At 48.5% G+C, this 22,898-nt stretch overlaps 7 protein-coding genes across 7 annotated transcripts; 4 read left to right on the forward strand and 3 right to left on the reverse strand.

The window, feature by feature from the left end:
* Positions 1–139: 139 nt before the first annotated feature.
* On the forward strand, positions 140–1,058 carry N7487_003604 (SDR family NAD(P)-dependent oxidoreductase; the record flags this gene model as incomplete). Its single annotated transcript, XM_056871351.1, has 2 exons — positions 140–212; positions 262–1,058. 2 exons carry the CDS (start codon positions 140–142, stop codon positions 1,056–1,058), a joined length of 870 nt encoding a protein of 289 aa, XP_056729071.1.
* Positions 1,059–1,520: 462 nt separating this feature from the next.
* Positions 1,521–2,380, forward strand: N7487_003605 (EXPERA domain-containing protein; the record flags this gene model as incomplete). The annotated part of the gene is made up of 4 exons (XM_056871352.1): positions 1,521–1,725; positions 1,790–1,953; positions 2,017–2,251; positions 2,310–2,380. 4 exons carry the CDS (start codon positions 1,521–1,523, stop codon positions 2,378–2,380), a joined length of 675 nt encoding a protein of 224 aa, XP_056729072.1.
* Positions 2,381–3,159: 779 nt separating this feature from the next.
* N7487_003606 (uncharacterized protein) lies at positions 3,160–8,321 on the forward strand (the record flags this gene model as incomplete). Its single annotated transcript, XM_056871353.1, has 2 exons — positions 3,160–6,321; positions 6,381–8,321. 2 exons carry the CDS (start codon positions 3,160–3,162, stop codon positions 8,319–8,321), a joined length of 5,103 nt encoding a protein of 1,700 aa, XP_056729073.1.
* A 475-nt stretch (positions 8,322–8,796) lies between these two features.
* On the reverse strand, positions 8,797–11,785 carry N7487_003607 (DEAD/DEAH box helicase; the record flags this gene model as incomplete). Its single annotated transcript, XM_056871354.1, has 2 exons — positions 8,797–11,455; positions 11,523–11,785. 2 exons carry the CDS (start codon positions 11,783–11,785, stop codon positions 8,797–8,799), a joined length of 2,922 nt encoding a protein of 973 aa, XP_056729074.1.
* Positions 11,786–12,185: 400 nt separating this feature from the next.
* N7487_003608 (uncharacterized protein) lies at positions 12,186–13,907 on the reverse strand (the record flags this gene model as incomplete). The annotated part of the gene is made up of 3 exons (XM_056871355.1): positions 12,186–12,945; positions 13,003–13,578; positions 13,636–13,907. 3 exons carry the CDS (start codon positions 13,905–13,907, stop codon positions 12,186–12,188), a joined length of 1,608 nt encoding a protein of 535 aa, XP_056729075.1.
* A 2,697-nt stretch (positions 13,908–16,604) lies between these two features.
* Positions 16,605–17,888, forward strand: N7487_003609 (uncharacterized protein; the record flags this gene model as incomplete). The annotated part of the gene is made up of 3 exons (XM_056871356.1): positions 16,605–16,696; positions 16,758–17,039; positions 17,090–17,888. The coding sequence occupies 3 exons, from the start codon at positions 16,605–16,607 to the stop codon at positions 17,886–17,888; spliced, it is 1,173 nt and encodes a 390-aa protein (XP_056729076.1).
* A 3,670-nt stretch (positions 17,889–21,558) lies between these two features.
* Positions 21,559–21,972, reverse strand: N7487_003610 (ankyrin repeat domain-containing protein; the record flags this gene model as incomplete). The annotated part of the gene is made up of 1 exon (XM_056871357.1): positions 21,559–21,972. One exon carries the CDS (start codon positions 21,970–21,972, stop codon positions 21,559–21,561), a length of 414 nt encoding a protein of 137 aa, XP_056729077.1.
* Positions 21,973–22,898: the final 926 nt, after the last annotated feature.

Below are 22,898 nucleotides of genomic sequence, written 5' to 3' on the forward strand. Positions count from 1 at the left end.
CGGCCAAGGATACGGCTCGCCCGTTTCATTAAGACTAGAGCCAGACGCACCCGCGTCTCTTATAAATAAAAGTATCCGGTTTGCCTTTATCTTAACCCAGCTCTAATCAAGAAATTCGCTCAATTACATCCCTGTCAATATGGGTAGTTATCAAGGCACATTCCCTCGCATATACGAGCACAAGCTTGCTCTAGTAACGGGATCCGCACGGAGTAAGTCCGACATTGGCTCCTTTCATATTCCATACTCATTATCTTCCAGGTATTGGAGCTGCAATAGTTCAAAATTTGGCCAGCAAAGGCTGCAATGTAATCATCAACTATGCAACCGAGGCTTCCGACGAATCTGCAGTAGCACTCGCCACCAATCTCGAGAAGGAATACTCAGTGCGCGCACTGCCCATCCGAGCAGACATTACCTCACGGGAACAATGCGCACGAATAGTGTCAACTGCAAAGGAACACTTCACAGACTCGCGAACAGGATCCTTTCAAATCGACATCATCGTTCACAACGCCGCGGTGCTATACATCGGCCCACTGGAGTCAGTCAAAGAATCCGAGTTCCACCGGATCTATGAAGTAAACGTCCTTGGACCTCTGTTACTCACCGGTGCGTGCAAGGAGTATCTTCCCACCGATCGCTCGGGGCGTATTGTGATGCTATCGAGTATTGCGGGGACAACGGGGCCAGAGAACACTTCACTTTATTCGGGGACTAAGGGTGCTGTTGAAGCCATGACACGTGTGTGGTGTCGTGAGCTGGCTGAGAGAGCCACAGTCAACGCAATTAATCCTGGTCCTGTCATGACGGATATGTATATGTCGGCATCTGATGCGGTTAAGGAGTCGCTTGCGTTGTGGAATCCTATCACGCCGTTGGTGGCTGTCCGGGAGACTGATAGACCGGAGGTAAAGGAGCTGGGGAAGAAGTTTGGAGGGAGAGCAGCGTATGCTGAGGAGATTGCTGGGTTGGTTGCGACGATCTGTAATGCGGAGTTTGGGTGGTGTACTGGGAGTGTGATTTCTGCTAATGGAGGATCGTCCTTCAGTACCTAAGAAGAACCAGTTTTGTTAATATTAGCTTCGTCGGCTTCTTCCAGTTATATATTCTATGGCATCAGAAGTCTATATGTAGTTTGACATATTTGTGTAACAATTTGATGCCTCGGGCATTTATTGTCGCCTGAGGCACACAATCGCACGTGAATGATGCTAAAAGAGACAAACACCAAATGCAAGGATTTCGAGCTTGTGTCACTGGTTCTTTATTTTTGCTTGATCTTATCTCTGATTGCCTCTGCTCAAATGGAGGCTTCATCTGTAGATCCGTTAAGCTTCAAATGTTGTTTAAGCTTGTTATTGGCCGAACTCAAACCCCCCCCCTTCGCAAAAAGCCAAGCAAACATTCCAACGTCTGTCCATTAACCTTCCTATACTCCTCTATATTTGTGTCTCCGGGACACTGAGATTTTATCCGTTGAGATTTTGAGAGTTTCAACTCTCGGGGGTACTGCAAATATGCCCAGTCCTCCCTCGCACCCATATTACCCCCTTGATGCCAATGTTGTGGGTTATGAGCCCAACCGGACTCCAGTGTTGGAACTTCTCGTCTCTGCTGGTGGGGCATGTACAATTCTTCTTAGTGTGACTTTTGCGTTGGTCAGCTATGTGAAACCGACACTGCGCATGGCGGATCGAATCGCCATCTTGTGGTTTGTGCTCTGTAAGACGCCAACCGAGAACCATTGAACATGAAGGTTAAATATTGACAAAATGGGGATCTATAGCTGGAACTCTGCACTGCTTCTTCGAGGGTTATTTTATGGTCCACCATAACCATATGGCCTCTGCCCAAGATCTTTTTGGGCAACTATGGAAAGAATATGCTCTGTCGGATTCCCGGTATATGACCTCGGACACGTTGGTGTTATGTATGGAGACAATGACCGTGGTGAGTCCCACCACTATAGTATACCCTCGAGGATTCACCGCTGATTCCTGATTTCCTACTAAGCTCCTGTGGGGACCATTGTGCTTCGTTGTTGCATACTTGACCGCAACCAGGCATTCCCTACGCCACCCGATTCAAGTCATTGTGTGCATGAGCCATCTGTACGGCGACACCCTGTATTATGCGACCAGTTTGTTTGACGACTATGTCCACAACCGACCATATTCCCGACCGGAGCCGTATTATTTTTGGTTGTATTACTTTTTGATGAACTTCATCTGGATTGTTGTCCCCGCGTGTATGTCCTGCAGTTCCCGGGAATCCCGCCATAAGCTGACTTTTTTTTTTTATAATAGACTATCTCTATCACAGCATCTCCACTATTTCGGCTGCACTCAAACAGTCGGAAACAGACAAGACTAAATAACACCTCTTTCGTCATAGCTGGTATAGTGGGGGGGGTCCAGGCGTAGTGGAGCATTGGGCTAGAACTTGTGTAAGAAAGATTCAAGAGGAATCTGGTGGTTGAGATGGAAGAGATGGGAGAGATGGGAGGGTCAGAAGGGGAGAGATTGGTCACTGTATATTATTTCGGATCATATGATAGCCCTCTATGATCCTTAAATGAGGGTTATATGCTATTCACTAGGGTTTAATAGGTAAGGATTAATAGGATAAATAGGATTAATATCTCCAGCCACTAAGTACCCTATGACGCTCATGCACAGGGGGGCCACCTGACGCGCACCTCGTCAATATTCATCATATTGTCTTATTTACCTGTGTTTCCCAAATGATTTCTATCTTCATTTAGCATCTTCAACAAAGTCTTACCAGATCAAATCACGGGGGTATCCTCCGCTTTAATAAGAGAACTAAGGTCGCGACTTGGTTTCCCGGCAACCAATTTAGTGCGGGAGGGGGAGAGGCTTATCGAACTTGTCAGCCCCAACCTCCAGGCCTAATTGTTTATGATCCCTGAAGGATTTTCCGATCCCAAAAAAAGCAAATGCTCCAAATTTGTTAAACATCTTTGGGGGCTTTGGTAAGTACACAAATTACTGTGACCGTCCAAATCAACAAACACCCCCGTGTTTTGGTGTTTGGTTCGGGTACCTAGTTGGACAACAAAACCAACAAAACCAACAAAACCGAGAGAGAGCTCCCTACTAAATGTTGGCTTCTTATTCCCTCCTATAGGTACCGATGCCATCTCCTGCGACGACACTACGTCCCTCCAATCGTGGAGGAACTGCAAAATCCACAAAACCGCTGGACATCGGAGAACCGCTAGGGGTGCACGACACGAACACGGTGCGCTCTAGAGTGCGAAAATGGCAGCAACAAGGCGGCGGGGTTGTGACAGTGGACGACCCCTATGCCGATGACGATGAAAATGACGCGAAGCCGAAACCAAAACCTGCCAAGGTCAAGATAGAGAAGCTGGAGAAGCCGAACAAAGACAAGCCCCCGACCACAAGGAAACGCAGTCACAGCACACCCCGCAAACGTGTGGTGAGCGACGAGCATTGGAAACGAACGCGAAATCGAGCCTCGACCCAATCCTCGTCGCGCAATCTACCTGCACCTAAGCGCATAGCCGAATATACCATAAACGAAGGGCAGCCTAAGTCTTCACGGGGAAAACACAACAATAGCGAAGATGAAGATGGGAAAGCTCACGATCTTCCTCGATCTCAGACAAAGCGCGGCACTGGGACAGGCTCTAAATCTCCTATTCAAGACACCAAGTCCGCAGGTGCGCGACAGAATATCGATACCATCACGGAAAGCGACTATGAGACAGACCATCCCAAATCCGTCGAAGCTTCAGAGCTCTCGGATAGACTTAGGACGCGCTCCCCTCCCCCAGAGGATGCATGGGCGGCAAGCGAGGCGGATTTCTCTGAGCTGTCGAGAAGACGCAAGCGTGGCCCAGCAAAGCCTCCCAAAGGTGGTATATTCGCGCACATGATCGACGAGTCCAGGAAAATGTTTGGAATCCCCGAACCCGAACCGCCGAGACCTACACCTACGCCAACTGCGGGCCGTGGAGCCAAAATCGAGGCATGGCTGTCTGATACACCGGATCCTTTTATGGATGAAGCCGGATCTCAGAATGATATACCGGCTCCTCTGGATCTGAAGTCAGGCCGAGCAAGACGATCTCAAAAACTTGCAGACGGAGACCTACAAGCTACTACCGAGTCAGAATCATCAACGATCAGCGAGCGCCCGAAGAGCTCCGACCGACCAAAGAGTGCTGTGAGTAAGAATTCCAAGGGAAAGGACAGTTCTTCTTCAATCGACAAAGGACCGAAGACACAAGATCGCGACACGGCGCCAGAATCGAAACGGGCTAGTATAGATAAGACCTCCAAGTTATCTGTCAAGAGCAAAGAGGACAATCCTGTCGAAGACAAGCCTTATGAGGATAGTCTCGCCCCCTCGGAGTCGGAGTTTCAACCCTTTCCAGATGGCGGCTCTGAAGTGTCGGGACATAATGCACCCGTACCGCTTGCCCGTAAGAAGCCATTCCCGACCACTGGTTACCATCGTTTATCAACCATCGCTTCTTCGGAAACATTGAGCACCACTCTGACAGATGGAACTGAGCATGTACCGAAGCCTACCTCAACCATAAAACGGCAATCAACACTTGCCGAGGAAGCAGAAGAAGCAGAAAAGGATGACCAGTTCGATCCAGATTCGCTACCTGTGGTCTCCTCGCAACTAAAAAGACGTCTTACCACTCACAATGACCTCATGTCTGTGCTGTCTGTTTCGGCTTCGCGGAGCAGAAGCACCCGATCGAATCGAAGTATTCGCACCAACAAAAGTCGCTTAGCCCACGCGACAGTTGACGATTTGCTTTATGAGCTTTCGGGTGACGAGACAAAGTATATGCGCGAGCTGAAAACACTGGTCGGGGGTGTGATTCCGGTCCTCTTGACCTGCGTGTTGTCCCGCTCTGATTCGGCCATTGCCGCAGGCCTGTTTCGGCCGTCTTTGGACCCTGAAGACGACCTGAACTTCTCAAAGCCAATTGTTAACATGGGAGTCGCGATCGAACGCCTCAAGAACCTGCACAAGCGAATCCCGCAGGACAACGCGGATGCATTGCTTACATGGGCGCAGGGTGCCCAGAGAGTCTACCGCGAGTACTTGAAGGCGTGGCGCCTTGGATTCAAGGATGTAATTGTCAACCTGGCTCCTTTGGAAGAAGATGAAGCCACGAACGATGCTGACACAAAGAGCCTGGATGAAGGCTTGGAGCGCGATGAAAATGGTGACATTGTAGATAGCGATGGGGAAAAGGTCGATGTGGCCTATCTGTTAAAGCGGCCGTTGGTACGTCTAAAGTACCTAGCGAAGAGTTTCAAGGGCATCAATATGCTAGAACCGTCGCCAAAGGCCGAAGAAACTGCCGCCGCCTATCAAAGTCTTGTGCTCGATGCCCGAAAACGTGTCCGCGATGAAAGAGCAAGGTTGGAAGACGACTCTGCTGCCAGTATCGACCCAACACGCACAAGAGACCCCATGACCTTGGGCGTCCTCCGAGGCATCGGCATTGATCAGAGTCGCCATGTACGTGCTCGTGATTTCTTCAATCTCTCATTATATCACTCAAGTGGGCAGCTTGTGGATTGTCGAGCTGAGCTTCTATATCGAGACAACCCCTCAAACAAAGGGCCTGGAGGTGATCTGTTGATTTGTGAAATCGATCATTCCGATCGTTGGCTTCTCTTCCCTCCCATGGACCTGAGATGTGTTTCAGCCCGCAAGGGGGAATCGAAGCATGAAATTGTGATCATGCTGCGCAGTGCTCCTGGGGACGAAACCAAGTACTGGCAAGAATTGATCTCGCTCCGCATTGACGAAGAAGAAGTTGGGTCCGAGTGGGTCTCACTGCTCGGATCTGACCCTATTCCACCATCAATCTGTCGAAGCCAAAGCTTCATCAGCCGAGCCAAGCAGAACAAGGCTCGCAAACCCCCTGCCGTTAGTTCTCCGCCCAGGCCACACCCAAATGACATTGATATTCCCATTGGCGAGAAGGCGACTGGTAAACGACGCTCATGGACCCCCAAAGAGCACTCGTCTGAGCCAAGTACGGTCAGCTCTGTTACTGATCCCAGGAGTTCTTTGTCCTCAATCATCACCAGGGAAACTGATTACACCACTGGAGGATCTGAGCTGTCTGCAAAACCCGCCCGCCCTGACCTCCCTCTTCTTCCTTCTACCGCTTCTAGGAGCTCGCCAAGCAGCCCGGAAAAGACTCCCACGGGGCTCAAACGATCCAAGGCTAAGAGACTTTCCCGCTACGGTGACAGCCCGGCTTCCGAGACTGCCTCTCAGCACACTGTTGTATCTGATAAAGCACATGAACACAGTAGGCCTGCAGTTGTCTCTCCCCACGCTCCAAGTACGCCAACGGGGGTAGATTCTATGGTGAAACGGAGGAATCCCCAGCCAGGGGATCACCAAGAGAGAAGTCGCGCTCGAGGATTCCTCAACCTCAGAAGACGCCTATTCGGGAACCCGAGCCGGAGTCTCCTAGAGTATCATCTGTACCCTCAGCAACCCTCCCATTGATTCCCAAAATCCGAACTCCTAGCAGCCAAACTCACCTTTCTACTCCGACAACCATCGGCCCCGAAGAGGAGGAAGATTACCCTCCACTTGAATGCTTGCCTAAGCAAGAAATTCCGGAGACGCCAACAAGAACCAGGAGAAGGAAGTCCCGAAGACGGCCAAAGGATGATGATAGTCCTCCCCCTCCCCCGCCTCATCGCTCGCCTAGCCCTGCAAATGGCAAGCGCTCAACTCCTCCAGTTCTCACTTCCAGTAGTGGTGGACTCAAGCGACGTGGCTCTTCTCCCCTGAAGCACGAATATGAACCCTCTACAGCTTCAGATTATTCAGAGACCGACTCGGACGCGTCGACAGTGCGCCACTATTCCTACTCATCATCTGAATATTCAAGATCAGGTGGCTTTTCTGATTCAGACGAGGACTACTCATCGGTATCTGAAGATGAAGAATATGTTCCTCCCAAGCCAAGAGCACCAGATGCGATTACTGACGCCAGTTCTCTCTCGCCTTCTAATTCTGTGTCGCAGAGTGGCTACCGTGCTGTCCCGCTGCAGCCTACCAAGACCAACAAGGCCATTGCCTCTATCTTTGCCTGGTCCGACAAAGGCAACTGGGAGAGTTTGCTTCCTGACGAATGTAGCATTATCGTTAGTCCTGGCCTGATCGAGGCCTTCGCGATGGGCTCTGAACCTGATGAAAACTCCGATTCCACATCATCATCAAGACCACTCATCTCTCTTGAATTGACACCACTTGTTCCTATTCGCCGTGGCACTGCCATCGATATCAGTATTCGCTCTCCTCCCACCGAGCGATCCAAGATCACGTCTAGCAACAACATCATGTTCCGGTCAAGCAACCCTGATGAATGCGACGCCCTGTACGGTCTCATCAACCAATCAAGAATCAACAACCCAACATATATCGCGCTTCAAAACGCCCGCGGCCCATTCAACGGCCAAGTCTCTACCTTCGAGCCTGCACCGAAATCCGGCGGAGGCCTGTTTGGCTGGCCCCGCCGCAGAAAGAGCTACCGCGCATCAAGCTCTCCGCGCTCTTTAGCCGAAGGATCCGAAAGCAGCGTGGGAACCATGAGCAGCGCATTCTCCGCCCTCAAACGCTTCGGCAATAGCAGCAGAATGTTCAACATTTCCCGCTCAACCATCGAATCCCGCACCGGCCGCGAAGGCAGCATCTACTCCGGCTCCGGTGACTCCGGCAACGATCCATCTCTCAATTCAGGCATAGGCCGTATCGCCGCCGCAGTCAAAGGCGCCGACGGCATCGGTCTCTCAAACGCCAAGGTCCGTCTTTACGCACGTGAATCCGCCTCCAAGTGGCGCGACATGGGCGCCGCGCGTATGACAATCATGCCCGCGCCACCCAAGAACCCCTCCCGCCCTGGCACTGGTGTCAGCGGCCGCAGCGATAGCAGCTCCCCGCAGGGCGAGAACGCCGACAACGCAAGTGGGACTTCACCTCCCGGGTCGGGCTCAGCCTCTCCTCGCGGCGCTATCTCGACTGAGAAACGTATCGTCATTCGCGGAAAGACACGTGGCGAGACTCTTCTCGATGTCTGTCTGGGCGAGAGCGCCTTTGAACGCATTGCCCGTACAGGCATTGCAGTCTCCATCCGGGAGGAGAATGAAGACGCTTCCATCGCCAAGAAGGGTGGTGTTGCTACTGGCTCTGGCAAGATATTTATGATTCAAATGAAGAGTGAGGCTGAGGCAGCTTATACCTTTGGGCTTGTTGGTAAGCTCAGGTATTGATGAGTGTGATGACTTGATGTTGGGTTTGGGGTTGGTGTGTATGTATATGCGTGAACGGGGTATGGATATGGGGGGATATGGGGGGTGTATTGGTGGCTTTTCTCTCTTTCTTTTCTCTTATCTTTTTATTTTTTGAATATCTTCAATCATTAGCTCTTTTCTTTTGTACATTTAGATTTCGCTGAATGATATCCTGGCCGTGGAATAATGCAATCATGTCTACTCTTTCTCTCTTCTCCTCCTTCTTCTTCTTCTATTGTAGTTATATACTGTAAATGACCCAATTCATAGGAATTATGACTTCCATGTTAGATCCTTCTTTTCTTCTTTTTGTATGCCATAACTTCTGCATATCATTTGTGGTGCTTCTGTGTATGTAATTTTGGTTATATATATATATATAGTCTAGTCCAAATAAATGAACATGTCTTAGGATACATCACTCCAAAGGCCATTCTGTGAGACACAGAGTAGTCTAACTCCTGATTTCCGCCCCATTAGTCTTCTTGAAAACATATCCAATCAAGTTACACTCATCCTTCAGCATGGAAACTAGCACATCGTCATCAATGGCAGCTTCAAGCTCCTCATCTTCAGCCCCAGTGCCAGCATTAGAATCGGACTCAGGCGCAAGCAGGGTAGGGTCAATGTGCGAGTACTGAGCCAAAGACTGGTGCATCTTATCTTTTTGACTCTTAGTATCGCCTTCCTTCTCTTTCGTACCCTTCTTCCCCTTCCTAGCCATTTTCGCACGATAAGTGCCGTCACGGATAGACTGTTCTTGTTTCTCCATATCGACCTCAGAAGCTTTAACAAGAGTATGAGGTTTCGGCAGTGACTCATCCGAATCATAATCATCATCAAAGTCAGAAGGCGGATCCGACAAATCGTCAACATCAGACCCAACTCCACCATCAACAGTAGCAGGTGTCACAGCCTCAGAATCAGCCTGAACACCCCGCCCACCACACTGACAACCCAACAGCTCATGCGTCTGACAAGCCCTATCCTCATCAAGCCTGAATAAATCTCTCAGCTCAGCAGCAGAGAACTGCGCTCCACCATTACTGGTACTTTTCTCTTGCATAACACTATCGGCAAGACCAAGTTTGGTAACCTGTCTCTGCCAGATCTTTTCTTCAAGACTACCCTTGAGCAGAATACGGTAGATGCGACAAGGCCGTTTCTGCCCATCGCGGTGAATACGCGCCATAGCCTGGATATCCGTTGCCGGGTTCCAGTCTACATCGAAGAGGATGAGACGACTAGCACCAATTAGGTTGAGACCTGTGCCACCTGCTTTTGCGGATAGCAGGAACGCAAAGCAAGAGCTTGCGGGGAGACGGTTGAAGTCATCTACCAGACCTTGACGTTTCTGGGCTGGTGTGCTGCCGTCGAGACGGAGGTAGGGGAGGCCTAGGGAGGTGAGAAGGGTTGCGAGGAGGGAGAGGGTTGAAGTGTAATTTGAGACGAGGACTATTTTCTCGTCTGTTTTGTTGCGCAATGTGTCGAGGAGTTGGTCGAGGACGCGGATCTTTGCGCTGGAGGAGGGGGATAGGTGGCGGTGGAGGGGTTGGGGAATGGATTCGATGAGAGCGGTCATTGTTTCGTTGGGAGTGTTGTTGTTGTTTTTGGCTGTTAGGAGGGAAGGGCTATTGCTGAGCTTTTTGAGGATTGTTATTAACTGCAGGGCGCTTTCGGCGTTGCCCATGGCGGATTGGAATATCGGGGAGGCGAGGACGGCTTTGTAGATGTTTGCTTGAGGGCGGGTAGGCTTGCAGAAGAGGACGTATTCGGTTTTTGGAGGGAGGTATTTGGCCAGGATGTCTGCTGTTCGGCGAAGCATGAATTTGGAGGTGAGTTCTCGCAACTCCTCGCCTCTGGACTCTCCTTTCTCGATTTCCTTGCTTGTTGCTTCTGGCTGTCTGCTGCGAACAATTGGAGTTTCGAACTCTCGAATGAAGGACTTAAAGCTTCCAAGGATACCTGGATTCACAAGGTCCACGGCCGCAAAGAACTCTTTCAGGTCATTTTGGATTGGCGTTCCGGAGAGAATGACTCTCTTCACGGCGCTGAGTGACTGGATCGCCTGACCACTCTTGTTCTGTAATGTCTTGAGCCTGTGGCCTTCATCGGCGATAATGATATCGACCCCAGAACTATTCGCCAAAGCTTCCTGGACCGTTCGGAGCTTTTCATATCCAACAATCATGATACTATAAGCCCGGCCCTTGGTGAAATCTGTAAGACGCTTACTCTTATCATCGAAGACGAAAACTCCAATGCGCTCATTTCCAAGCCACTTGCGGAACTCCTTCCGCCAGTTATTGATAAGAGTAACAGGACACACAATCAAGGCCTTCTTAATAACAGGCGGGGCTTCAAAGACAGGATTCTGCTTGAGCAGAGTCCAAAGCAGCGCAATAGTCTGCAAAGTCTTTCCCAATCCCATGTCATCCGCAAGAATGGCACCTTCACCATTAAACGACCGCATTCCCATCACACACTCATACAAGAACTTCACACCCTCACGCTGATGCGGCCGGAGGCTCTTAGTCAAGAGCGGATCAACAACAACATCCACAACCTGCCTCCCCTTCGGCACAGACTTCGGCCGCGGCATAACCAACGCACCAACCGCCTTAGGATCATGACGCGGAACGACCTTTCCCATAACCTTGGGAGTAACCGTATTCACAAGCAGTGGCGCCTTATAAGCCGCAAACGCCGCCGGTGCGGCTCCAGGGTTTGCATTGGGGTTGGTAACTAAAGCCAACGACCTCTTGAGGGACTGTGTCCGCTCCGCAGCAGTAGGCTTGCGTACTTCACCCTTCTTTCGAGCCGGGGGAGCCTCTTTCTTGGGCATGGGGACCGGGTCCGGCGTAGAGGTAGGTGCTAGTTTCGTGTCTTCCAAGAACCTTCTCCCAGAGAAATATTCCTTGCGAGATATCTCAGAATCTATTTCAACCTCTTTGCCAGAGATAGACAGTGTTGCTCCCGGTTCGAGGCGGGCTTCGTGTACCTTCCGTCCCATCTCCTTTCCAGCAGTGTCTCGTAGATAGACGAATTCTCCGCGGGTAGAGAGTATTCCGTCTCCATCCCATGTTTTGTGCTTTTTGGCGCTTGGTTTGCGCCTGTCTGAGTTAGCTGGTTCGGTGTGATTGTTACACCCTATGAGGGATCAACGTTCTAAGAACCTACCAGAGAACATTGAAGTATCTTTCGCCGGATGTACCATCTAGTGTCGATTCACTGGATGGTGACTGTGTCACATTATCTGATCCTCGGTTGTTGACTTGTAGGAGTGGCTTTCGACTGGCTATTGGTGTCGATTGCACATCCTTGGGTGCAGGTTCGTCTTCGAGGCGGGGCTTTTTAGCAGGACGACTAGGCTCATCGGGGGTATCGGTGGATGATGTAGCAGGGGTCCTAATTAAAGGTGATTTGAAGGGTTTGAAGACCATGGCTGTGTTGGTCTTTTTTCCTTGATCCAGATGGTGTTGGGATGAAGACGCGACACGGGCGCGGGACGCGTAATCACGTGAGCTAATCTATCGCTTTTGTGCATGAAAGGGTTGGGTCTAGAATCAGGAAACACTGAACTCGATTTAAATATATAACTATTCATACTGGCATGAATGCGCATATTAAGAAAGCTTGTTGAGACAAATGAGTATGAATTATACTTTTACAGTAGCTATATATAGTCGGAAAAAGCCCAACACGAATAGAAATGTACAAATGGTATATGTAAGGTTAAGTTGCACCATAAAAAGGAGCATTTTATAGCCGTGCAGCGAAGAAATGGCCGTGCCAAGCAAAATGGTATACGCAGAATAGTCCTTCCAACATCTCCAAGGAGATTTACCGAGCATCGTCAGCCAGAGCCTTGTCAGTCAACGGGACATGTTTGGGGCCCACGTAAGAGCCCTGGTGGATAAACCACCAGATGGTCATGAAGATAGACAGACCGCCAGTCATCAAACTGGCATAGTTCATTGTCGCAGCGCTGGTGGGGATGGCGTAAGGGAAGCAGAAGATGATAGCGAACACAATGATGTAAGCACAGGACAGGGAGTTGACGATGTAGCCAACGGTGTTGTTCATGAAGAAGTAACCCGGGACGAAGGAGGAACGGCGGGTCAAGATGTGAGGGAAGATGGCCATGAAGTACGAAAGACTGGACAACTGCACGAAGCATCCCACAAATGCACTGAAGGCGGTGGACGAGCCGAGGTAGATACAAGCTAGCACAGTGATCAAGCCACAGCAGGCTAGGGTGGCGTTGAAGGGGTTCTTGAACCTGGGGCTGATAGTTCCAAGCCATCCCGAGAATGGAGTGGCGCCGTCGCGAGAAATGGTCCAGAGCGTACGGCCGGCGGTGATGTAGCAGCCGCAGGCAGTAATAAAGGTAGGCAGGAAAGCGACGACTAGGAGACCCACAGAGCCGGCATGGGAGCCGGTGGCTTGGCGGTAGATCTCAGCTAGGGGGAAGAAGGTGCTAGGGTCGGACACCATGGCGAGGTCGTTAATAGAATAGAAGATTGCGATCATGTAGCAGATACCAGTGACGAAACCAACGCCCATCTGGGCCAAGATAGCCTTGGGGATATTTCGGCTCGGCCTGTAAGTTCAAGTCAGCATTGATAATAGATGGAAATCGGAAAAGAATCAGACTGACTTGGGGATCTCCTCGGCCAAGTGAGATGAGCAGTCAGGGGTGCCAACACTGTAAGCACCGTTGAGCATACCAGCCACAAAGACGAATCCTTGCTGGGAATAACCGGTTGCATTCTCCCACGTTTCCCACACGAGCTTGTCGCTGGCATATCCTGAGCCGGTCACATGAGGCATCACAGCGCACACAACGATGGTAACGAACACACCAGCGAGAATGAAGAACAAGCCAAGGTTTCCAATGTGAGGCAGGAAACGGTTCATGAACAGCACGACGCAGCAGCAAGTCCAGGTGCAGAGGAGGAAGCTGACGAAAACGTTCCATTGTGAGGGCACGAATTCGGGATGCATCTGTACATACATAGCCACGGTCTGCTGAGCCAAAATCAAAGACATGGAGGCGGCACCGAGAATCCAAGCGAGGCAGTTCCACCATCCGGCGTAGAATCCACACACGCGACCGTACTTGCTTCCTGCAGTGATAGTTGCCCAATGGTAGACACCACTAGACGAGGGCATACCTGATGCCAATTCGGCAATTGATGCGGCGACTAACCAGTAGCAGACGGACACAGCCATGCTGAACAAGGGGTTAGCTTTGAGTTTTTGTTAGACTGGTACGGGAGGGGCGACATACAATTCATAGATAGTTCCTGCAAGTCCACCGTTGCTCAGAGCCACCACAACACTACCACCTTGGGCAATCCACGTGTTTCCTGTTGTCACGGCCACAGCACAAATACTGATTAGGCCAAAGTTCCGGTCTAGTTCCTGACGATGGCCTGAGGCGTTGACCAACTCTCCATCGATTGGGCCATCATGGGTATAATCCGGCGTAGGTGCGATCTCCTTCTCAGGGACGTAGCTGATCTCCTTCTCCGGCGAATGATCGATCTCAGACCCGGCCATATTCGACGTGTTTTGGGAATTTCCCTAAATACCAATACTCCTTGGCGTATTAAATTTCCAAAGCGCACCTCCCAAGTTGAAGAATGACAATGTGAAGAATCGAGGTGAACACAAAAAGAAAAAGGGAGTAAAAGTAGGCGTACAACGTATATTATCAATGTCACGGCTAGGCCGATCAGATCAGGTCAGGTTCGACCATCCATGGATGAATTTCCTTCCCGACCCCCACTTCTACTTTTCTCAATCTTTGGCCAATCAACGTTCATGGTAGCACATCATTCGGTGGCCAAGTGGTTCGTAGTGGAGTCGCCCCAGAGTTGTCATTGGGCGAAATCGGAGGCAAGGGTGTTACATTGTACTCCAACGGAAACTCTAGCAAATAAACGCGGCTGCATGGCTGCATCACGCTTAACCCAGAAGGGGAGCTTCAGCAGAAAGAGATTTTCCATCCCCCTTAGTGTCATTTGGTTCCTTTGAACTTCGGCCTCATCTCTACTTCTTTCTTATTTGGGGAGATAAGAGATGCTTTGGGGCTCTTTGGCGGGTCTATTAACCCCAGACTCTGCTTATATCAATGCCGTTTATCGCTATACTCTAAATAGATGTCTATCAACTCTTTCGAAAGATGTATAACTTACATAAACATAACATATCTGCCTAGGTGGCATGTTGAAGCTGAGATTTTCATGTCTGTTACTCTGTACCCACATACAACATACATAGTAATGCACCATTACTCCGTACTCCGTACACAATTTCTTCTACTATTTCCCCTTATATGAATTAAAAACATAACATTTGCAAGTGAGACAGCTTAAAAACGACAACTATACGGAGTACTCCGTAGAACCGTATAGTCTGGTAAACTAAAGCACCAAAGTGGGCTAAATGCGAGCCCGAGTAAATCCGTTACTGGCTCAGATGCATAAAAATCCCACCTTTCTAATGATAGAGTCTAGTAATATAAAGTAGTACTGAATGTGGGACAAACAATCTATGCTTGTCAGGCTAATACGACAGGGGTGTGTCTCATCCAGGGCATATGGCGATATAGGGCTAGAGGGTGGCCCTAGGGCATCCTCTATACCCACTTAAGGCCAATGCCACAATATAAAGCACCCAATCTATGGCGAGATTCCGGATCTCCTGAGCTTGAGCCAGAACGTTCGGAAGTATATTGTAGCTGAATGTGGATAATGCTGACAAGGCGACTCGCACTTTAGCCTTAGATCTAGTGGGCACGGTCATTTGACAACGTGGTCTAGTTGATATTTCGCCTCTAGATTAATTAAATATTATAACTTGAATGACTACGGAGTAATTAAGGAGCGAAGGAGCGAAGGAATGAATTAATTTGGATTTGTATGGAGTATGTACTCCGTACCGAGTACGGAACACCATGTCGGCAGTGAACAAATTAATAAGAGTCTTCAATCCTGCAAGCTAAAGTTTAGCGTAGAGTAAATTATATGAGACATGAAAATATTTCCCGAGCATTCCGACGTTTTGAACCTTACAATAATATCAAGTTCATTTCAAAAATTTCAAATATTTCTATCCCAGTTGCATTTCCAGTTCATGCAAAGTTGTACGGAGTACGGAGTAGCTGTACATCATATCTTAGAACTTGCCTCTGGGGTCCCACACTCCATAAAAGATAAAGGAGACCTCCGTTCCCAGTAAAGATCCGCTCCGGTCCCCACCTGGGCACTTTCCCAAAATCCCTCAAAAAGGAAAAAGGCTCGGACCAATCAATGTCTCATCCAGGGATGTCGTTGGATCCATACTTTTACATTTATGGCTAGTGGCAAACTCAGAATATCTCAATATCCCCCGATCTGGCAGGTCTTCGTTCTCCCGAGGCCTTCGGTTGTTTGGAGTGAACTCTACCGACCAACTCAGGTACCGCTATGTCCGAGAGCAATAAAATGTTGGATATTTCGGGATTTCTCCAAGGCTTGGAGATCGAGTTACCTAAATATTCATCAACCTTGGAAAATTGGCTGATCATCCTCTCAGCTCCTCCACTGTGGGCCTTGTCCCCCAGATAGAAAGAGCCATGTCTATCTTCGCTTAGCTGACGGTTTGCCTTGGTGATTGGGCGTAGCAATTTACAGATGTATTCATATGTCCTCTTGCCTAGTTAAGCAGGTAGGTAACAATTAGGTTCGTTAGATTCGTTATGGATCTAGTACTGCGTACTACGTAGTAAAATTCTAGTAAATTTAGTGAATTTGAAAAGGCTAAAAGGCTTCCAGGGCTACCAAACTGTAAACAGAGTACTCCGTACCTAGGTAGGTAAGTCAAGGTAAAGTGGACCAATGACTATATTGCCCATTCACAAATCAGAATGCAGCAAGGAAATCAATTTCCCAAACTAATGTCATCCAAGGAAACCCTCGCCATCAAAAAGTATCCACCGTCCAATGGTCATTCTCGGTGCTCTATCTTGGAATGATTGGCGTTTTATCCTCTGCATCCTTCCCAGCTTTACCATACCTATCATACATCGAAGTTTCGAACACGCTTCGAACCACACACCCCTGTCGTACGATTACCGGCAGATGCAGGATCGGGGCTAGCAACCCTATACATAGTATCTCATACCCCGGCTAATTTATTAAAATGTGAGCGCGCCACTTTACTCTCGTTTCTCCTTTGGATCCTGTTAATCTGAATTCGAACAGGCCAGGGTCAATGTCTGGCTTAGGAGGTCACTTCGCGGTGGAATTCGCCCGTGAAACATGGGCTCTCTATTCCGTCGGCGTACTGGGTGCCGTCTTGAGATGGTGAGGATTAAATTGAATGTCCCAATATACAAACACCGACTGACTAACGATCTTTTGACAGGGTTGCTCGTATCCGACGTTTGGGCATTCGCAATCTCCAGGTCGATGACTATCTTATGCTATTCGCGGTACTTTGGTATACAATACTATGTGTCTCCTTAAATCAAGTCGCTTCTGGTGGCGGGTCAAATCTGATGACCGAAGAGGATAAGCTACACTTGACGGATTCAATTATAGCTGAACGAGTGCGCGGTAGTAAATGGGTCTTTGTGTCGGAACATTCCTTTATTCTTTGCATCTGGGCTTTGAAAGCATGCATGCTGGTGATCTATGCGCGTATCACGTATGTGGAATCTCGGTTTACAGCTTGTTCTTTTCGCTAACAATCAACAGTGAAGGATTGAAGCAGAAACGCTGGATCAACTATGTCGCAATATACGTTGTCCTCGGGTTTGTCGCAACCGAACTGTCGCTCTTCCTACTCTGTCGCCCACTATCGCACTACTGGGCCGTCGTCCCAACGCCAGAATACCAATGCTTCTCCTACCAATATTACGAAATCATCCAAGGCTGCATCTCAATCTCTGCCGACATCTTCATGCTCATAATCGCCATCCCGATGCTAGTCCAAGTCCGCGTCCCGCTTAAGCAAAAGATGATCCTCACTATCCTCTTCGGCATGGGAATCTTCGTCATCGTCGCCGCCGTCCTGAACAAGGTGTACTGTCTCGTCCCATCTCTGATTTCCTACGTCTACATGAACTGGTACTTCCGCGAAGCAACCGTCGCCATCCTAGTCACCAATCTGCCACTAGTCTGGTCCCTGCTCCGCGACGTCTTCCCCGCCCTCAAGAGCTGGACCGGAGGCTCCAAGCGCGGCACCGATCGCTACAAGTCCGGGCCCTGGACCAGCAAGGGTGGCTCCAATTTGCATCCCTATGGCCCACCCAGCCATGCGCGGTCAGGAGATTTCGGCATGCAAGAATTCGAGGGCACCACTACGATTACCCCGACAAAGGCGACTGCATCCGATGCCAGTATCACCGAAGATCGCGATGCGAGCAGTGACGATGGCTCAGCTCGCGCTTTGCGCATTCGTCAGGATATTACCGTTACCGTGCAGCGTGACTCGCGGCCAGAGGATTTTGATGCGAATTCTTCACGCATTACACGCGCCCGCGAGGAGGTTTAATCGACTCCCTTCTATACACTCAGAAAAGTCTCTTTTTTTAATCTGTCTCTTTTTTACGAATCCACGAAGTCCCTGGGGGCGGCTTGATACCCGGTCCTGTATTATTGTGATTTTATTTTTTCTGTACATATTTACTTCTACACCCTATTTTTGTTTCGCTGGACATATTGGAGAGACCTGTTTTTTTAGACATTAGAGTTTATCCTGGGAACATACCTCACAATTGCACTAAAAATCCAAAACCATGAATTGCATATACCACTATGGCTTAAATTGCGTATATCCGCTGACTACAATCTCCACCGTCATTTCCACAGAGAATCCCATCCCGTCTCCAAAATCTCTGCTCCCAACCACCTATGTATGTATACCCAAACCCCACGGTGAGTGGATTAACCGGTCAAAGGCAGATCAAACCTTGGAAAACATTCCATCACAACCCGCCGATCTCCCGGCACCTTGCATCAAGAGGTGCCGATCCTATCGGCATCGGACAGCGACGCTCTAAGCTGGGAAGGGATTGACGTAGGGCATTGAACAGCCGAACTTAGGCTAAGTTCTTTGACCTCTCCATGGAGGGGTTGGGCGAACCGGAAAACCCGGCTCAGACGCAATGGAGCCATTCTGGAAAATCACGTCGATTTTAATCACCCTATCCTCGGTTCAGATAGCCAGTGCTTATGTTGTAGGCTTGCGCTCGGGCTTAGTGGCTGGGCTGGATATTATGTGGCGTTGCTGGCCTGCTTATGCAGGCCATTGTGAATGCGCAGCTAGGATGGTTCATGCGGGTAACTATCGTGCGTAACCCGATCGAAATTAGAGTTGTTGTACATATATCTCCGTATTAGATACATCATACTAGAATCAAATCTTCTTTTGTGTAGACTACTCCGCATACAACATATAATATAATAACATTGGGCACCCACGGCTACAACTTATGTATCATATAGCGGTGACTACCCCAGAAGACCAGTCTCCGATTTTCGGTGATATTACCCCAAAAACGGTAAAATGGAAAAAAATAGGACAAACCTTCGTCTTAACCAAACAGTGGGTCGCCCTCAAGGTTGCCGCTCCACAACCAGTCGATCGGCGCATCGACCTTGGAAAAGCTGGTCCAAGCCGTCAATAGACCACCTATGTATCCATGGATACTTTGCTGGCATTTCTCGCTGGTACCATGGACAAGCTCAAGCTATCTTTGGATGACACTTTGGGGTCGGTTCCCGAACATTCCGCAGATTGTCGCGGGATCTGTGTGGAGAGATATGAGGTTGATAAGGGGGAAATGATTATCAATTATTGTCGGTCATATCTCGCAGAATTCTCACCTTCATTTACGGAGTTTTTTTTTTTTTTTTAATTTATATACTCCGTATGGATCTAGGGATTGCAAATAGAGTAGGTATTATTAGAAGGATGTTTTAAGTGTGAAATCTCAAATTGTTTCATTGAGAGCTTAGTATTAAGCCGCGTAAGTTCGCTAAATCTGAGTTTCAGCTGAGTTTCGGCGACCCAGCATTCCAGCGCGGTCTCCAACTTCCATCTATTGCCATCTATTGTACGGAATACATCGTTGTAAACTACATCTTCTCTTCTACGTGTCGCTGGGAACCCCAAACCACGTGTATTTGGCCTCATTTTTGAGCAAAAAGACGATCATCTATCCCTATACTAGTAACTTGCACGGATAATCCTCGGCATGATATTCTGATCTGTGCTGAAGGATTCACCTAAAAGTTAGTGTAACGGCCTCGGTATTAATTGTATGACTATGTGCAGAACCTAAGGATAATACTCCGTACAACATACTCCTATTCGAATGGTACAAAACTACCATCCCGAAGTGGATCCCCCAGGCCGAGCACTATGTTTGTATGTACGGAGTACACAACACCAAGTTCATATTTTTTCGAAAAGGAGGGGGTTGGTTCCCTTTCCTTTCCTTTTCTTTTCTTTCTTTTCTGTTATTTTTTTAAAATTATCTTTTGTCTCTCCACCATCAACCCCGAAAAACGTCACTCTTTAATTCCAACTGTGCTTGCGCACTCCGGTCTTCGATTTTGGCCCCCAATCCTCTTGCTTACAAGATAGGCGTTTTCTTAGGCTAGACCTACGGAGTAGGTGGCTACGGAATACTCACCCGAACAGGGGTTTTGCCCGGCAATTCAGTGTTCAGGTACCGGGCACTCCGTTCAATAGTGTATATATATTTATAGTTTGTTATATGTCGTACATATGCAGGACAGGCAGTGATTTTTCGATGTAACGCTACAACACATCTGGGGGCGAATTGTAACACTATTTGCCTTCGCTCTAGCTACATCTCGTAGGTACGCCGGTCGCCACGAGGGAGATGCATGGGTATCTCTTGGAACGGTGTTTGATTCGCCGTTACCAGCATAGAATATTGGAGAACCCTGTTCGGCAGTTCCGTGCAGCTACAGGGATATACCCTTGTAAGAGGTTGCATCGGCTTAAATTTTTAACCCTGAGGATTCTAGCTAAACATGTGCTTTGTCAGGGAAGGCGAAAAAAATATTATTGTGCATTCACCAGACAAGGTCATGTAGTCGAAGAAATTCTACATTCTTTCTTTGCTGGTCAACATCTATAAATTATTTATATCACCAGCAAGTTGAACCTCTCAAACTGTTTGGGTTTTAATTTTGACCCCTGCCAACCCCCAACCTAGACTCACTTTTACGCAACACTCTCGGAGTACTCGGTACATACATCATACTGTTGAAGTTTCAAGACAAAATTTATTTAAAGTTTGGAGTTTGGATCACAAAGACGGATCTGGATCTGGATCTGGACCACACAGCCGCCCAGCCCTGCGGACCCTCTTTCCTCAGAAACTGCATGGTCCTTGAATTGTAATATTCGACTTCCTACGGTAGTGGGCATGCCATTAGGTTAGATAGGCCGGGATTTCTTCAATCCTCAGGTTATGGCGGATGATAAGAGCCAAGATGCTCGAATTTCTTTTGGTCTCATGCAGCATCATTGGCCGGTAACAGATCATCTCACTTCTCGCAAGTTAATAAAGGTTGCTTGTTATATCAATGAGATTACATATGGGACTATGCACAATCTCACTTAGTACCTATAATCTTGATTAGTTTCGTCTTTTTCGACTTTTGGTGCTAACAAGAACGATGAATGTAATCTATCAAGGGGATTTTGTGATAACTGAGGGCTTCACTACGTTGTAATTCGTTCCTCCATCCAATATATATATATAATGTACTCTTCCAGGCCAGTTCACTGCTTAACAGTGAGAATCTCTATGAACGTCCCCCTTCCTTTTGGGGTTTCTCATCTTGACACTCCGTCTGGCTCCGCGGTTTCTTCTTTATCTCATCCAATATATCACTCTCCTCAGAACCAAGCATTTACTCTTCGTAACACACAGAATCCACCTTAGTCCAATCTGAGAATGATCTGAGAAACTTGGCTACGACACGATGGGCGTTTTGTTGAGCCAGCTTGATAGCCCTTATATATTCAATGCAGGCAATTCCAATATAGCCATGAATTGCGGCAAATTGTAATGCTGTCGCCCCTGTGGGAGACGCTGGGTTCTAGTTCACATTTGCGCTTGCGTCGAGGAATAAATCCACAAGCTCCATGTTCCCTTGCTTTGCTGCCTGCTGTAGTGCGGTCATGTCGCCATCTCATATGGTGGACTGTTGACATCTGCACCTGCTACCAATACCGTATTCGCAACCTCCAGATTCCCCCCTTCTACTGCGTGCCACAGAGTAGTATTTGGATACTTTGGTGTCGGTAGAGCATTGATCCTCGCACCGGCTTCCAAAAGAATCTTCATCATCTCCATGTTTCCCACTTCACCAGCAACATGTAACGCGGTTGTTGCAGGCCCAAAGAAATCGGTTGGCTCATGGATCTCATTGACATCTACGCCTGCTTCCAGAAGCAAAGACACAATCTCAAGTTTCTGGGATCTCACTGCAGTCTGTAAAAGTGGCCCCCCTTTTGAGTTCTGGAGTAGAGCATTGACAGCAGAATCGACTGCCAGGAGAATTTTGAATTGCTCAATGTTTCCATACTCCATGGCGTATTGCATGTATAGTCTACCGGTATGGCCAACAATACGATTGACGGTCAGCAGAGTCTACAATAAGGGTGTATCCCCTTCGTTCAACGCAAGCTTCACGGAGTTTGAAGGCCGTTCCATGTTTATCTCAATGAGCAAGACCAGTTGGTGTATATCTGCACCAACATCTAGCAAGTCCTGGACAAGTTGTCTATCCCAAAAGTGATGGCTTATTGATAAGGCTCGTCCCTTCCCTTCCATTGTCCAGGTAGTTCCTCGCAATAGGACTTGTGATATTTGTCGGTTGCCATGGCATGTATCACTGCCAGTTCGAGCACCGAATAGAGGAGATTGGATATCTTCCTAGGGTCGCTGAAATTCCACCCACCCATAATCTCGTTGGTATATATATAGATTGATGGCGAGCATGGGGTTCGAGTATCTTCCGAGGACCGTGAGGATCGTGTGAATATACGTTACCCGTACTATTGATGAATGTCTGGTTGAAAATAGGATACATGGATAGATTGCAACGATGTAAATCAATTTCTACCGATCCTCGAAATTTCTAATGAGCATTGGTAGTATGTTATCTCGGTCTGGAAGGGCACCAACATATTTTGAGCCTGCATCTTGATCCTGGGCTAATCTCTCTCTCTCTCAAAGCGCTATATGTTATAGTCGATGGCCCACGTGTCGCCGAAAGCTGTTTAGATCAACCAAGAGCACTTCCTTGAAGACTGTACTGCCGCTTTCATCGCCATTCTGTACTGCGCTAAGCCACCCAGACACTCGGTCCAAGTCTCTTCAAAATATGACACGCTCTCTATCAGCAAACTTATCATTGAATGTGGGAGGGAGATAAAGTCGAGCATATACTCTATCGATCCGGGAAGTTTCTGGCGCAACAGCTCTAAGAATGAATGCACTCCATATCGCCACAT

This window comes from Penicillium crustosum, assembly GCF_028827405.1.
Source record: "Penicillium crustosum strain IBT 35664 chromosome Unknown utg000002l_segment0_segment0, whole genome shotgun sequence".
Taxonomy (NCBI): domain Eukaryota; kingdom Fungi; phylum Ascomycota; class Eurotiomycetes; order Eurotiales; family Aspergillaceae; genus Penicillium; species Penicillium crustosum.